At 45.0% G+C, this 17,500-nt stretch overlaps 2 protein-coding genes across 2 annotated transcripts in view; one reads left to right on the top strand and one right to left on the bottom strand.

The window, feature by feature from the left end:
* The window catches only part of LOC122249326 (uncharacterized), a 25,366-nt gene extending 10,923 nt beyond the window's left edge, over positions 1-14,443 (top strand). Inside the window, exons 9-18 of the mRNA XM_086535045.1 lie at positions 2,983-4,767; positions 5,189-5,328; positions 5,571-5,655; positions 5,904-6,179; positions 6,804-6,951; positions 7,304-7,557; positions 8,555-8,744; positions 9,214-9,467; positions 10,740-10,885; positions 11,327-14,443. Coding sequence (XP_086391171.1) covers positions 2,983-4,767; positions 5,189-5,328; positions 5,571-5,655; positions 5,904-6,179; positions 6,804-6,951; positions 7,304-7,557; positions 8,555-8,744; positions 9,214-9,467; positions 10,740-10,885; positions 11,327-11,776 — 3,728 coding nt within the window. The 3' untranslated portion in view covers positions 11,777-14,443. The remainder of the gene's footprint in view (positions 1-2,982; positions 4,768-5,188; positions 5,329-5,570; positions 5,656-5,903; positions 6,180-6,803; positions 6,952-7,303; positions 7,558-8,554; positions 8,745-9,213; positions 9,468-10,739; positions 10,886-11,326) is intronic.
* LOC122249324 (venom carboxylesterase-6) overlaps positions 12,638-17,500 on the bottom strand; it is a 14,989-nt gene continuing 10,126 nt past the window's right edge. Inside the window, exons 11-12 of the mRNA XM_086534967.1 lie at positions 13,700-13,811; positions 12,638-12,721 (exon numbers count right to left, since the gene is read on the bottom strand). Coding sequence (XP_086391093.1) covers positions 12,638-12,721; positions 13,700-13,811 — 196 coding nt within the window. The remainder of the gene's footprint in view (positions 12,722-13,699; positions 13,812-17,500) is intronic.

The raw sequence follows: 17,500 nt of genomic DNA, 5'->3' as shown, positions 1-17,500 counted from the left end.
CTGAGGGAATAAATGTCACCGAGGGAACAGATTTCACCGAGGGAACAGATTTCACTGAGGGAACAGATTTCACCGAGGGAACAGATTTTACTGAGGGAATAAATGTCACTGAGGGAACAGATTTCACTGAGGGAACAGATTTCACCGAGGGAACAGATTTTACTGAGGGAACAGATTTCACCGAAGGAACAGATTTCACTGAGGGAACAGATTTTACTGAGGGAACAGATTTCACTGAGGGAACAGATTTCACCGAAGGAACAGATTTCACTGAGGGAACAGATATCACCGAGGGAACAGATTTCACCGAAGGAACAGATTTCACTGAGGGAACAGATTTTACTGAGGGAACAGATGTCACTGAGGGAACAGATTTCACCGAGGGAACAGATTTCACTGAGGGAACAGATTTCACCGAGGGAACAGATTTCACCGAGGGAACAGATTTCACTGAGGGAACAGATTTCACCGAGGGAACAGATTTCACTGAGGGAACAGATTTCACCGAGGGAACAGATTTCACTGAGGGAACAGATTTCACCGAAGGAACAGATTTCACTGAGGGAACAGATTTCACTGAGGGAACAGATTTCACTGAGGGAACAAATTTCACCGAGGGAACAGATTTCATCGAGGGAACAGATTTCACCGAGAGAACAGATTTCACTGAGGGAACAGATTTCACTGAGGGAACAGATTTCACCGAGGGAACAGATTTCACCGAGGGAACAGATTTCACCGAGGGAACAGATTTCACCGAGGGAACAGATTTCACCGAGGGAACAGATTTCACCGAGGGAACAGATTTCACTGAGGGAACAGATTTCACCGAGGGAACAGATTTCACCGAGGGAACAGATTTTACTGAGGGAACAGATGTCACTGAGGGAACAGATTTCACCGAGGGAACAGATTTCACCGAGGGAACAGATTTCACCGAGGGAACAGATTTCACCGAGGGAACAGATTTTACCGAGGGAACAGATGTCACTGAGGGAACAGATTTCACCGAGGGAACAGATTTCACTGAGGGAACAGATTTTACTGAAGGGACAGATTTTACAACGGAGACAGAATTCAATGCTAGATCAGATTTAAAGGAAAGAACAAAATTCATTGAGAGGAAGGTAAACACGGACTCTGAGAACTACAATAACTATAACAATTTATCCTTATAGTGCAGAGGACACTCAAAATACAGCTTAGTGACACCATAGATTATACTAGCTGACTTTAGAGTTTAGACTTCACTGAAAATACAGAATTACTAGATTGAACGAGTTCAGAGGTAGTTTAGGAGACGTTGGTGGAGGAAGGAGAAGAAAAACAAAAAAGAAAGAAAAAAATGGGCGGAGAGAGCAAAAAAAAAAAAAAAAAAAAAAAAAAATATATATATATATATATATATATATGTATATAATATATAATATATATATATATATATATATATATATAAATATATATATATATAGGTCCGTAATCCGTAAGTTAGATTGTACGAACGTATTTCAAATTACCATTTTTCAAAATTAATTTTTTAACAAATTCAGAAACAATTTTTGAAGTTTTTTTTTTTCTTTTTTTTTTTTACTTTTTTCAGATGTATTTGGGATATTTATTTTCCTTATTTTGCATTTTAGATGCGTTTTATAGTGCATAGACACAGTAGCAATAATATAACCTCACATATACTAAATGCAAATGCTTATCATAGACATAGAGAATACTTATACTTTATCGATATAAATTACAGATCATGATGGTAGAGATATTAATAGATATAAATTACAATTTGTGATGTCTCACCATGATTATTGCGTCTCATAAAGCTTACTCTGTGACGTCAGAAAGGAATTTGTGAAGTTGGATTATCAGAAAGGGACTTCGCATATAGTCTGATATGCAACGTTATGTCACAACATTGCGACGTCACCAAATTATAAAACGTCACTGTGTCAGTCTTACGTGACGTCACAATTTGCTGACGTCACATGACAAGAAAACGGTGACGTCATAATATCGTAAAATAGTCAAATCATGACGTGATCATTTCTTCGCCCTCCCTGACATCACGAAACACGAGGGGGAAGCCGTAAGTTCAGTGGAAAGGAAACTAATCAAAAAACAAAACAAAAATATTGAAGTTAATAACAAATACGAAAAAACAAGCACTAACAAACAAGTACACTGACAAACAAATAAAAACACTCACAAACCATAACAAAGAAAAAAACAAAGAAATCACATTGAATGAGGACATTAACAAATTAAACAAAAAATCCATGAGACAACAATGACAAGGTAAGTGTGTTGATGGACATTAACGAATATCACTGAACAAAATCACGAAAAAAATCACTCTTTGCACGTAGACACTCACGTCGTGTTTTTTTGTGTATTTTTTCCCGTTTTCTTTTACGAAACATTTTGTATCTGTATTTCTGTCTTATATTAGTTTGTGGTACGAATTCTTGTGTTTCCATTTTCTGTTTTATGGTACGTGGTACGGAATTTTGTTTCTATTTCGTATTCTTGTATGACATAGCTTCTCGTGTAGTCCATGTATTTCCTATTTTCTGTAATGAACTTGTTCTATTTTATGTAGTTTTGTGTCAAATAACTTTTTGTGTGTTTCTATTCTGTTTTCTGTTATATTTGTATTTGTTTCTTGCACGGTATCTTTATAGACAAGTGCATTCTTCTTACTACTAGATACTTAGTAATATTTGATTACATTATTAATTGCATATAAAATATTCCCATTAAGAAGAAAGAAATACATTTAAGGAAAATAAAGCAAGAAATTAATTTGTTTATCTACTATCTTCAGACAATTTTGGCTAAAGTGCCATACTTTTTCATATTATATTTACCAGTGCACACATTTATCGCATATCAAGATAATTCAAATGCCTTACTTACTAGGGCACAACTGCATTTCTCCCAAACCAAGATATCTTAATCTCGAACCCTTACTTCCAGAACCGGAGCCAACCACAACAACCACAGAGGTGATCTTACAAGCGAACTTCCAAGACATCCTGACACAAGTGGACGCTAGCCTGATTGCGATCAAACAGGAGTACGTAGGCGAAACGGAAACGGAAATCGAGCCTCCGTTCACCACCGACCCAGCAGCCAATCAGACTTCGAGTGCGGAAGGTACAGACACGGCGACCAATCAGGAGAAGGCCGATGTTGGGTCTACCGACGCGGCGACCAATCAGACAAAGGCTGATGCGGGAGTTACGGAGATTCCAACCAATCACACGAGTTCAGAAGATACGTCTACAGCCGCCCCAACCAATCAGGCACCCTCGACTACCACGACTGCCACTACGACCACTTCCACCCAGGGCGTCCCCGTCGACACTATTTCTGAGGCTTCGACCGCTGCGCCCACGTCCAGCACAGCCTCCACAGCGGCTGTGGAGCAGGAAGGCGACCAAGCTGGAGCAGGTGAGACTAGCAGTGAAGGCGGAGCAGCCGCAAGCGAGGAGGAAGTCAAATCGGCCTCTGAGGCGGCGGACACATCTAAGGAGCCGTCGGCGCCTGCTGAGGCTGACAGTGAGACCCACAGTCAAGAACCTACTGCCGCTGCCAATGCAACTGCAGCTGTTCCTGCCGAAGGGGAAGCGGAAACGAAAGAAGCCAAGGAGCCGTCCGAAGAAGACACTGATGCAAGCAGTGAACCAACAGCTGCAGTCGCTTCCGACGCCGTGGAAAAGACCGAGCCTCAGACCGAAGACCAGGGCACAGCAGTCGTCCAGCAGCAGTACCCGGACCTGACCAAACACTTTCCGGAGATCCACGTCTCGCCGGGAACGCGACTCGAGGACATCGCGCTGTTCACCAACTGGACGCAGAAAGTGCCGCCGGTGCAAAACATGTCTGCCGTGCGCGAGGGAGACTCGCCCGGGGACGTGCGGGTGCAAGAGCCTCAGGTTGATGACGTGAGACCCAATGAGCCTCGAACGACCTCCTCAACCACGATTACGTTAGCAACGACCACAGCTGCTGTCGTCGATACTAGCACGACGGAAAGCCCCGTGGCGAAGGCCGCCGAAGTCCCAGCTGCCGAGACTCCAGCCAACGCGACGGTCACTTACATCAACAATACTCAGGAGACCGAGCCGCCGGCGAAGACTGAGAAGCCGGTGGTGATAGTGACAGCGAACGAGACTGACGTCGCCAAGGCCGAAGGAGCCGACAGCCACCTCAACAAGGACGTCGTGATCGTGGAAGCCACTCCGCACGAGGACCCCCGGCCGGAGTGGACGACTCCTGCCCATGCCACCACGGCCCCTCCGCCTCCGCCTGTCTTCACCACGCCGACCGTCAAGCCCCCGGAAGTGCAGGTCAACCGCACCTCCGAGACGGTCATCATCAACACTGAAGTCAGCATCCAGGAGAAGAACGAGACCCACGACGCGGACGACACCCACACCCACACCCACACCCACACCCACACCGACGGCGACGGGGCGGCGGCGCAGGGCGAGAGCAGCGACGGCATACCCATCGACTTCGGCATCATCGCGGACACGAGCCTCGACCTCGGCACTTTACTGGGCATGAAGACCTCCTCCGAGCGGACCGAAGGCGACGCCAGCGCCCCACACCCGACCTCCACGTCCTCCGCCGAAGCCACAGCCGCTTCCCCGGCGACGGAGTCCCAGCCGCCCATCGCCGACGGGCAGGCTGCGGCTGCGGCTGCGGCGAACACTACCGCGGCGGCCGAGCCTCTGCCGTCGATCTGCGGGGAAGGTTCGTGTCTTGGCTATCAAACGTTGCTCTATATCAACAATATTCATACGCACTTTTGCAACATTTGAAGGAAACTCAAGGTGCACAAAACAGCTTACACGTAAGATAAAGAAGGCCACTTTCTTTGAGGTGTAAATGCCAACGATCAATGAAAGAAGTAAACACTCCTTAACACTATTAGCAGCCACTGACACATGTACACTCTCTTTCCTTTTAATTTCATACCACGAGCACCATTACTTCCTTTTTTATTTCAGACGAAATCCTCCACAAAAAAAAACTTTATTTCAGATAAATCCCACCACAACCCCACTCATTAAAAGAAAAAAAAAATATTTCAGACGAATTCCACCGTAAACACTTTTCTTGTCAGACATATACCACTCCACAAAAAAAAACGATTTTTTTCTTTCCATTTCAGACGAATTCCAGTGCGTTTCGGGCTCGAGTCCCAGCGGGATCTGCATTCCCAAACTCTCGCGCTGCAATTCGGTTCGGGATTGCTCCGACGGGTCAGACGAGGAAGGGTGCATCGAAAACCAGTGCTTCGGAAACTTCATGGTAAGAATCGTTTGTCGGAGGTCGTGCTTGACATTTTTTTTATTTTTTATTTTTTAATAGATAGGTAAACACATATGTAAACAGATTGATAGGTTGATGGATCTGTAGTTAACCCGATGGATGGATTTTCGTTATCGTCGTTATGTCTTGCCTCCTTACCTTCGTCGCCATCTCCTTTCCTTCGTCACCCCTATTGTCTCGTTGCCTCATCCCCACTATTATTGTCTCTTCATTGTCTCCAGTGCGCCGACCACGAGTGTCTGGAGCGGCGATTCGTGTGTGATGGCGTCAACGACTGTCGGGATGACAGCGACGAAACCAACTGTGGTAAGTTTTTTCGTTTTTTTTCTTCTTCTTTTTTAAGCTAATTCGTTTTATATTAGTTCGTTTGTATGTATATATTGTACTCATCCCCTTCCCCCTTCTCCTCTTCTTCTTTTTCTTTTTTTAAGCTAATTCGTTTTATATTAGTTCGTTTGTATGTACATATTGTACTCATCCCCTTCCCTCCCCCTTCTCCTCCCCCCTCCCCCCTTACTCCAACCCATCCCCCTAACCCCCCCCGCCCCCCTCAGACTCATGGACATGCCGCGAGGACGAATTCCGGTGCGGTGTCGGCGACGGCAGGAGCAGCTCGGAATCTCCCTCGCCCGCACGCCCGACGCCCTGCATCCCCGAGAGCCTGCGCTGCGACGGCCAACCGGACTGCAGCGACCACTCGGACGAGCTCAACTGCACGGAGTCCTGCGCCAGCGACTTCTTCAGGTGTCCCGAGGGCTGGTGCGTGCCCCTCGCGCGCACGTGTGACGGCCGCCCGGACTGCTACGCTGGGGAGGACGAGAGGCACTGCGGTGAGTCGGGGCGTGGCTGCTGCTGTGGGGGTCTTTTTTTTCTTCTTCTTCTTCTTTTCTTTTGATTCGGTGTTTTATCTTTGTTGATTTGTTTTATGGTTTCTTTTTGGCCTTTTTAAGGTACTGATTCGTTTTTTTTTTTTTTTTTAATTGTTTTTTTTTTTTTTTTTTTTTTTTGTATAGATTCGTTTATGTTTGAATTATTATTTTTTTCTTTTATTGATTAATTTTTTTCCCATCAAAAAATCTATTTTATTTTCTGTTTATTTGTTCGTTTGTTTTTTTAATGATTCATTTTTCCCCTTTAAAAAAATCGATTCGGTGTTTTCATTTTTGGCCTTTTAGAAAGTATAATTTTTTTTTCATAAGTTTTTGTTTTATTTTTGGCTTTGAGATTTGACATTAGCTTGTGTTTTTTTTCACCTTCCTTATCTATTATATCTATTATCATTGTTATCCACTATCCCTCCATCATATATTATGCTACCAAAACTTTGCAAACCTATCTCATTACCTCAATAACATTCAACTTCAATAGAAAATCCCTCCTTTCTCATTAACCCCCCCCCCTCCTCACCTCCACCGAACTGACACCCTCCCTCCCTCCCCCCCTCCCTACCCCAGGTTGCGCCGGCCTTGACGAGACGGCGTGCCACGTGGGCGGGTGCGTGCCAACCTTCCAGCTGTGCGACGGGCTGCGACAGTGCCAGGACGGGTCGGACGAGTGGAACTGCCTTCGCATCGATAACGCAACTAGGCAGCTGGAAGTCAGGTAGGTAGGAAGGGAAGGGTGTAGTACAAACGCGGACACGCACACGGACCTAGTAATAAAAACTATTCTGACTCATCTAAGCAACATTCATCCGCTCTTAATCCCCCTCCCCCTTTTCTAACTTCTCACCCCCTCCCCATCCCCCACCTCCTTCTAAATCTGAGTATGACTCATGAACCGCTCCCCATCCCCCCCACCCCCCTTCTAAATCTAAGTACGACTCATCACCCCTTCCTCTTAATCCCCCCACTCCCTTTCTAAATCTAAGTACGACCTCTAACCCCCTCCCCATCCCCCCCAACCCCCTTCTAAATCTAAGTACGACTCATAACCCCCCTCCCTCCCCCCACAGGAGCGGGAAGAGCCGATGGGCAGCCGTGTGCAGCGAAGGTTGGACGACCCAGTGGAGCGACCTCGTCTGCGCCCAGCTCGGTTCTAACGTCTCGGTCAACACGAACCTGCTGAAGGTCGTGGAGCCCCTGGGACGCCCACGAGTAGGACTGTCGCCCAAAGCCTCCGCCTTGGCCTTCACGCCCCTGCAGTTCATTCTCAATAGCGACTGCTCGTCCTCCGACAAGCTGGTGCATCTGGAGTGCGAGCATCATGGTAAGTTCGATGCGGGTTCGAGTAGTGAGCCTTTTTTCTTTTCTTTTCTTTTCTTATTTTTTTCTTTTTTTTTCTTTCTTTCTTTCTTCTTCTTAGTCTTCTTCTTTGTCTCCTTCTTCTTCTTCTCCTTCTTCTTCTTCTTTTTCTCCTTCTTCTTCTTCTTCCTTCTTTGCTTCTTCTTTGCTTCTCCTTCTTCTTCTTCTTCTCTTCTTCTTCTTCCTTCTCTCTTCTTCTTCTCCTTTTTTCTTCTTCTTTTTCTTTCTTCTTTTTTCTTCTTCTTTCTCTTCTTCTTCTTTCTTCTTCTTTTCTTCTCCTTCTTTCTTCTTCTTCTCTTCTTTCTTCTTCTTATTCTTATCATTCTCCTTCTTCTTCTTCTTCGTCTTCTTCTTCTTCTTCTTCTTCTTCTTCTTCTCCTTCTTCCTCTTCTTCAACTTTTTCTTCGTCTTCTTCTTCTTCTTCTTCTTCTTCTTCTTTTATGAGGCGGTGGGGTCTTGTTGTTCTTCTTTTGTTTGTTGTTAGGGGTTTGTTTTCGCCGTGATCATTATCCTCGGCTTTATTGTCATTATCATCCTCCTGCTTCTCTTCCTTCTTCTCTTTGTCCTCCTCCTTCTCCTCCTTCTACCTCCCCTCTAACTTCTAGTTCTCCTCCTTTTCCTCCTCTTCCTCCTACTCCTCCTCCTCATAATCATCATCATTATCTCCATCACTATCATCAGTTGTAATATACTTATTGTAATTATCAACCTCATCATTATCATTAGTTGTATTTTCATCACTACCATCACCCCCATAATCCATCATCACCATCACCACCACCCAAAGTCACAATCACAATCATCATCACTACCACCCCCACCCCCTCCACATAACCACCACCATAACCACCATAACCACCACCATAAACCACCACCATAACCACCATAAACCTTCCCCCATCCCCCCTCCACCACCACCATAACCACCATAAATAAACCCTCCCCCTCCCCCCACTCCCCAGCGTGCGGTTCCTGGGGCGAGAGGAAGGGGCGTGAAGGGCGTGAGGATGGCGAGGAGGCTCAGTGGCCCTCCCTCGCCCTTCTGCAGCGTCGGGGGGCGGGGAACAGCACCCTCCCGCACGCCCACGCCTGCACCGCCTCCATCGTAGCGCCGACGTGGGTGCTGGCCGCCTACTCTTGCCTCTCTTCCAAGTGAGTCTTTTTTTTTGCCTTTTTTTTTGCCTTTTTATATTGTGTTTGATTGGCTTTTTTTTATGGATTTGTTTGTTTATTTTTTTTTGTGGTTTGTTTCTTTTTATTTGTGATAATAAATATAATGATGACAATAAGGATGACTATGATGATTGATGATGATAATGACAATAATGATAATGATAAACACATTACAAAAATTCAAGAAAAAACAACAACAACAACACTACCACCAATACCAACAACAAAAAAACAACCACACCAAAAAAAAAAAAAAATATGCCACCTTTCCCTAACCTCCCCTTCTACCTCCCCCTCACCCCCCATCCCCCTTACCCCCATCACCCCCTATCACCCCCCTTACCCCCATCCCCCCTTACCCCCCATCACCCCCCTTACCCCCATCCCCCCTTACCCCCCATCCCCCCTTACCCCCTTACCCCCCTCACCCCCCTCACCCCCCCTACAGAATGTACGGCCTCGAGGCATCCACGTGGGAACTGGTCACGGGACAACAAACGCAAGCCGACCGACAGCACAGACAAGTCGCCAAGCTGTTCCCCTTCCCTGGAACCGTGCGAACCGGAGGCCTATGGACGGGCGACGCGGTTCTACTGAAGCTCGAGGCCCCGCTGGTTCTGGACCGGGCGGCGCAACAAGTGTGTGTTCCGCACGACCTGCCGGAGACGAACCATACTTGTGTCGTGGCCGGATGGACCAGGAGTGAGTGCGCGGTTCGCTTCGTAGGAGAGATAATGAGAGATAGATGGATATAAGGAGAGATAGGTGGATATAAGGAGAGATAGGTGGATATAAGGAGAGATAGATGGATATAAGAAAGATAATGAGAGTCAGGTGGAGGTAGATAGATTAAGGAAAGATAGAAGAGCTTAAGGAGAGATATAAGAGAATAAGGAGAGAGAGATGAGATCGAATATATAAAATGGATGGTAGATGGATTAAGAGAGAGATAGAGATAGATGGATATGATATGATGAATGGACAAAAATGATTAATGATAAGATCATAACAAAATTCAATGATGATGAACAACAAAAACACTACCACCAATACCAACAACAAAAAAACAACCACACCCAAAAAAAAAAAAAAAAACACACACCCCCCACCAACAAAAAACCTCCCCCTCACACCAATCACCTCTCACCCCCCCCCAACACCCCCCAACACCCCCCCCTACCAGAATGTACGGCCTCGAGGCATCCACGTGGGGACTGGTCACGGGACAACAAACGCAAGCCGACCGACAGCACAGACAAGTCGCCAAGCTGTCCCCCAAACCAAACCGTGCGAACGACGGCTACGGAGGGCGGAACGCGGGTTCGAACCGTCTACTGCCGCTGGTGACGCGACCGGGCGGCGCAACAAAGTTGTGTGTTGTTCTGTACCTGCCGGAGACGAACCATACTTGTGTCGTGGCCGGATGGACCAGGAGTGAGTGCGCGGTTCGCTTAGAGTGAGAGATGACTGAGAGGAGATAAAGAGGAAGGATAGATAGATAATATGAGATATAATAGATATATAAAGAGAGATAGATGGATACAATTTATATATATCTGTATATCTCTCAATCTATTTATCTATATCTATCTATCTATATCTATCTACCTATTTATATATATCTTTATATATATTTATATATATCCTTATATCTATCTATCTATATCTATATCTACCTACCTATTTATATATATCTATATATCTCTCAATCTATTTATCTATATCTATCTACCTATTTGTATATCTGTATATCTATTTATCTATATGTATATATATATATATATATATATAGATATATATATATATATATATATATATATATATATATATATATGATTATTATTAGTTAAGGAAATGCAAAAAAAAACAAAAAAACAAACAAACAATAGATTTAAACAGTAACTACATACATACCTATATAAAGAGATAGATGATTCATTACGTACCCTAACCCCCCCCCCCTTCAACCAACAGACGAGGCAGGACAGAGCCAGTTCTTGCACCACCTGCCAGTGCCAACGCTGGGGCTCGACGCCTGCAACAGCACGCATTATCTGGGTCGACTGAACAACGCCCACACTTGTGTCGGATTTAGTGACGCCCAGTACACGCCCTGTCATGTAAGTACGGGGGGAGGGAGGGAGGGAGGGAGGGTGGATTGGGAGGGTGGGGTGGGGGTGGGGTGGATTGGAGGGGTGGGGGTGGGGGAGGGGGGGATTATAGGGGTGTGGGGAGGGGAGTAGGGAAGGGGACAGGTGCAGGGTGTGAGGCGGGTGGTGGGAGGGAAGAGGAGGGTAAGGGAGGGAAGATGAGGGCCGTAGGGAAGGGGTAAGTAGGGGGGGGGGCGAGAATTGAGGGAGAGAGGGGGGTTAGGGAGGAAGGAAAAATGGAGGGAGGAAACGGAGTGAGAAAGAGAGGGAGTGAATGAGTGGGGGAGGGAGGGAAGGCGATACATACATATATATATTTTTTTTCTTTCTTTCTTTCTTTCTTTCTTTCTTTCTTTTTTTTTGTGTGTATGTATGTATATATATATACTAACCCCGCCCTTTGCCCCCCAGGGTGACGAGGGAAGCCCCCTGATGTGCCTGGTGGGCGGCGTGTGGCGTCTGGAGGGCCTGTTCTCCCACCACGCCCGCTGCGACCCGGCTCGCCACCCCGCGGTCTTCACGGCCCTCCACGCCCTCCAGCCGTGGCTCAGCAACACCATCGGCATCCAGGAACGACCCGCCGAGGCGCCTGCCACCACCACCACCACCACCACCTCAGCCACGACCACAACAACCACGACCACAACGACGACCTCCACGACCACCACGCAGAGTCCCGGCCAAGTCGTCGCGTCGGCTGACTCCTCTTCCTCCTCCTCCTCTGCCTCTGCTTCTCCAGCCTCCTCCTCCTCCTCCTCCTCCTCCTCCTCCTCTTCCTCTGCCTCTTCCGCCCCGAACGCCACGAACGCGGAGGAGATCTTCCTCTCGTCCCCCGGCAACGCTCCGCTGGCGAGAACCTAGCGTCGCGGGCGGGCGGGCGGGGGGCGGGCGTTGCGAGGCGTGCCATATGTGCTAGACATAAACGTGCTATATAAAAAGGGTGTTAAGGATCATACGTGTTATACGAGGGAGAGGAAGTGGCGAAGGAGAGGTTTGGCATCCTGGTGTCGTTACTGTGATCACAAACTTGTTATATCTGTAGTTTAGGAGGAAAGAATATATTAATTGAGGGATTGATAGATTTTACGAAGAGGAGGAACAGAAACTGCCTCAGTGCCTTATATGAAAGAAATTGATATCTAGAAATTAATATACATACTGATAATGACTCTTTTTAGACAGTTGGATTTTTATCATTATCATTATTACTATTATTATTATTATTATTATTCTGTTCAATATTTTCTGTCAAACGGTGCCTGTAAGTCCTGTCAAAGAGGGTGTTTGACAGGGACTAAACGGACGCAAAAGTTGACTGAGCATTTATGAGTGCTATTCGGCATGTTGCACGAGACGAGGTTGAAGAGGAAACAAGGCAGACTTACGTTTTCTTTGATGAAGTCGAAACAATGACGTTTTCTGTGATGGCGGAAAGGTTGTTGTGGATAAAAAAAAAAAAGTTTTACGCTTTCTGTGATGAAGTGAATAAGAAATGAGGAACTATTTCTGTGGTGAAGAAAAGTTAACATTATAGTGAATGAAATAAGACACGAATGAAAGACACCGACTCAATGATGGAAACGTAAAGACATTTTCTATAATACGTTAAAGAAAATGGGAATTTACCAGAAAACGTCTTTACAGTATGATCAGCGAAGCAAGATGTTTGACAGTGCGAATAAGTCTATTACAAACAAGAAACACACAATAAGAACCATGTAATCAGACTATATTCAGCATAAGACAGTGGTGATGGTGGTTATATGAATCCTCGTAAACAAGATGGCGGGCAGAAGGTGCTTCCTTCTAGAAGTAAGGATATCTCAGTGGCACATTGCCATGGTCAATTTATATTCAGTATATTCCAATCATTATTACAGTGTCGCTTTTTGTACTTTTTTTTCTCTCTCTAACCAAATACAAGAAAGTATGGTTAACCTCAATAATACGTGTCTGTATACATACATACATACATGTATGTATGTATGTATGTATGTATTTATAGATGAGGTGAACTCTAGCATGCCTTCAGTTACAGGTGTTGCATTTATCTTGTGCAAGTTGAATATGTTACGAATCGCGGGGTGGTTGTTAGCGAGGACCGAAAGCTTTATCCTAACGGGTAAGATGAAGCGGTTAGTTAACTACTATGTAGGCAGTGAACGAGAGAAACAAATAGTGTACTATTTTGAATGATACCCTCAAATAGGTAAACAAGCAGTCAAAATAGGTTTCTGGAAGGAAATTGGTGATAGAGAATTAACGATGATAGTTAAAATGGAAAGAGGAAGAGAGGAAGATTGAGAGAGGCGATATGATGAAAATTATCTAAAAGCACTGATACGAGAAGAAAAAAAATATGTGTATGTGTGTTATAGGATGTTAATAGGAAGGTCTGACTTCCGTAGATGGAGGGGAAGGAGGCAGACACCTTGTAAGACAGCTAGACAGGACTTATCCATTATCCTGTCTAATCATTTCCCATGTTGTGCTCAGTGTTGTACATAGTCGTGTATAGAAACCAGGATTATTAATAGTCCCCCCTCTCCTCTTATCTCTACATACACCTCCCCACTTTCCTTTTTTTTTTTTTTTGGAGTAACTGAATTCTTATTTGAAGATAAAATGATCGATTTTATGCATTAAACACTTGATAAGTGTAACGAACACTTTTTGTTTTTTGTTTATTTGATTTCTCTAGTTTGTTTGTGTGATAAAAAAAAGTGATGCAAGGAAATAATCTAAAAAAGTCTTGCGTATATGTGAGGAGCTCAACTACCAAACACAAGACATAGGAGTTTGGACCTTAGAGAGTAGCTGCATAAGACCTATAATCTTGTCCTCCGTCAGTATTTTCGTCAGCGTCTCATTATAACTTTGATTAGTGTATTGTGTCCTTTGTATTATATTGCACTCATTGTTAACTGTCTTATTGTTTACTATAATTTATTGAAATCATCTGCGTAATAATGTGATTGGCAACTTTTCTTTTTCTTTTTCCTTCTTCTTGTTTTTTTTTTTCTTTTACATTATTCATCATCATCATTTTAGCGTTAATTAACTATGAATCTGTTATTATTTAGAACTTTATGTATATATATGTATACAAGTTCTATACTAACCAATATGATAAAGAAGGCGGAAAAAAAATAATTTGAAAGGAGATGTTTTCAAAGAGATTTTCTTTACTAGAAATCTTTGGTTATTTTGATAAATTCTCCAATTAAAATTAAAAGTGACATTACGCACCCTCTCATCCCATGCTATTAAGACAAAAGCTAATCAATTTCGGATTATCATAACAGAGTATCGATTATTTTATGTCTTCCGGAACATAGTTTCCTTTTTCTTCCATTTTCAAAAAAAGTCTTCTAATTTTTCTCTCATATATTTTCCCAAATTTCTTATAGTTATGTTACCGTATTATTGTTGTGAGAAGAAAAGAATTAGTGGAAAAAAAATGAACACACAGAAAGGTCTTCCAAAAAATGTTTTGAATATATTAAATATATTTTCTTTTTCATAAACTTTTTTTCTTCACAAAGGTTGTATTATAAACTCTTCAAATGTATCTTTTGTTGTGAAACCTTTTCCCAATAATTGTTACTATTTTTAAACATCATTTTTCACAACGGTTGTATGAATCTTCTTATGTGTCATTTAAACTTTTTTTTTTTCTTCGTAAACATCTTTTTTCTTCCCACGACGGTTGTATAATCCTTTATTTACCTCTTTTTCCACCCTTCCTCTTCATCCTATCTCTGTCCTACCCCCCCCCCCCGGCCCCCTCCCCCCTATGTATCCAATCTTTACCCATCCCCAATCTCTGTATGTCCATCCAATCCCCTTTTTTTCAACATAGCCAGTTTATATCCAATCTATCTTCCAATTTATCCAATTGCAAGCCGAACCCCAATTCTACATATCCAATCTCTATCCAACCCACCTTATTCTTTGTATCCTCCAATCCCCTTTCCTACGTATCCTCCAATCCCCTTTCCTACGTATCCTCCAATCCCCCTTTCTACGTATCCTCCAATCCCCTTTCTACGTATCCTCCAATCCCCCTTTCTACGTATCCTCCAATCCCCTTTCCTACGTATCCTCCAATCCCCCTTTCTACGTATCCTCCAATCCCCTTTCCTACGTATCCTCCAATCCCCCTTTCTACGTATCCTCCAATCCCCTTTCCTACGTATCCTCCAATCCCCTTTCCTACGTATCCTCCAATCCCCCTTTCTACGTATCCTCCAATCCCCTTTCTACGTATCCTCCAATCCCCTTTCTACGTATCCTCCAATCCCCTTTCCTACGTATCCTCCAATCCCCTTTCCTACGTATCCTCTCATCCTCCAATCCCCTTTCTACCTATCCTCAAACCCCCTTTCTACGTATCCTCCAATCCCCTTTCTACGTATCCTCCAATCCCCTTTCCTACGTATCCTCCAATCCCCCTTTCTACGTATCCTCCAATCCCCTTTCCTACGTATCCTCCAATCCCCCTTTCTACGTATCCTCTCATCCTCCAATCCCCCTTTCTACGTATCCTCCAATCCCCTTTCCTACGTATCCCCCAATCCCCTTTCCTACGTATCCTCCAATCCCCCTTTCTACGTATCCTCTCATCCTCCAATCCCCTTTCTACGTATCCTCCCATCCTCCAATCCCCTTTCTACGTATCCCCCAATCCCCTTTCCTACGTATCCTCCAATCCCCCTCTCTACGTATCCCCCAATCCCCTTTCCTACGTATCCTCCAATCTCCCTTTCTACGTATCCTCTCATCCTCCAATCCCCTTTCTACGTATCCTCCCATCCTCCAATCCCCTTTCCTACGTATCCTCCAATCCCCCTCTCTACGTATCCCCCAATCCCCTTTCCTACGTATCCTCCAATCCCCCTCTCTACGTATCCTCCAATCCCCTTTCCTACGTATCCTCCAATCCCCCTCTCTACGTATCCTCCAATCCCCTTTCCTACGTATCCTCCAATCCCCTTACCTACTATCCTCCAATCCTACGTATCCTCCAATCCCCTTTCTACTATCCTTTCTACGTATCCTCCAATCCCTTTCTACGTATCCCCATCCCTTTCTACGTATCCTCCAATCCCCTTCTAATCATCTCTTCCTCCAATCCCCTTTCTACGTATCCCCCCATCCTCCAATCCCCCTCTCTACGTATCCTCCAATCCCCTTTCCTACGTATCCTCCAATCCCCCTCTCTACGTATCCCCCAATCCCCTTTCCTACGTATCCTCCAATCTCCCTTTCTACGTATCCTCTCATCCTCCAATCCCCTTTCTACGTATCCCCCAATCCCCTTTCCTACGTATCCCCCAATCCCCTTTCCTACGTATCCTCCAATCCCCTTTCCTACGTATCCTCCAATCCCCCTTTCTACGTATCCTCCAATCCCCTTTCCTACGTATCCTCCAATCCCCCTTTCTACGTATCCTCCAATCCCCCTTTCTACGTATCCTCCAATCCCCCTTTCTACGTATCCTCCAATCCCCCTTTCTACGTATCCTCCAATCCCCTTTCCTACGTATCCTCCAATCTCCCTTTCTACGTATCCTCTCATCCTCCAATCCCCTTTCTACGTATCATCTCTTCCTCCAATCCCCTTTCTACGTATCCTCCCATCCTCCAATCCCCTTTCTACGTATCCCCCAATCCCCTTTCCTACGTATCCCCCAATCCCCTTTCCTACGTATCCTCTCTTCCTCCAATCCCCTTTCTACGTATCCTCCCATCCTCCAATCCCCTTTCTACGTATCCCCCAATCCCCTTTCCTACGTATCCTCCAATCCCCTTCTCTACGTATCCCCCAATCCCCTTTCCTACGTATCCTCCATCCCTTTCCCTCCAATCCCCTTTCCTACGTATCCTCTCATCCTCCAATCCCCTTTCTACGTATCCTCCAATCCCCTTTCTACGTATCCTCCAATCCCCTTTCTACGTATCCTCCAATCCCCCTTTCTACGTATCCTCCAATCCCCCTTTCTACGTATCCTCCAATCCCCCTTTCTACGTATCCTCCAATCCCCCTTTCTACGTATCCTCTCATCCTCCAATCCCCCTTTCTACGTATCCTCCAATCCCCCTTTCTACGTATCCTCCAATCCCCCTTTCTACGTATCCTCCAATCCCCCTTTCTACGTATCCTCCAATCCCCCTTTCTACGTATCCTCCAATCCCCTTTCTACGTATCCTCCCATCCTCCAATCCCCTTTCTACGTATCCTCCAATCCCCTTTCCTACGTATCCTCCAATCCCCCTTTCTACATATCCTCCAATCCCCTTTCCTACGTATCCTCCAATCCCCTTTCTACGTATCATCTCTTCCTCCAATCCCCTTTCTACGTATCCTCTCATCCTCCAATCCCCTTTCTACGTATCCTCTAATCCCCTTTCTACGTATCCTCATCCCCTTTTACGTATCCTCCCTTTCTACGTATCCTCTCATCCTCCAATCCCCTTTCTACGTATCCTCTCATCCTCCAATCCCCTCTCCTACGTATCCTCCAATCCCCCTCTCTACGTATCCTCCAATCCCCCTCTCTACGTATCCTCTCATCCTCCAAT

This window comes from Penaeus japonicus, unplaced genomic scaffold (assembly GCF_977035675.1).
Source record: "Penaeus japonicus unplaced genomic scaffold, GWHDUDI00000001_assembly GWHDUDI00000042, whole genome shotgun sequence".
Lineage (NCBI taxonomy): Eukaryota > Metazoa > Arthropoda > Malacostraca > Decapoda > Penaeidae > Penaeus > Penaeus japonicus.
Note: the sequence above shows the minus strand (reverse complement) of the source record. Positions and strands in the feature narration are given on the sequence as shown.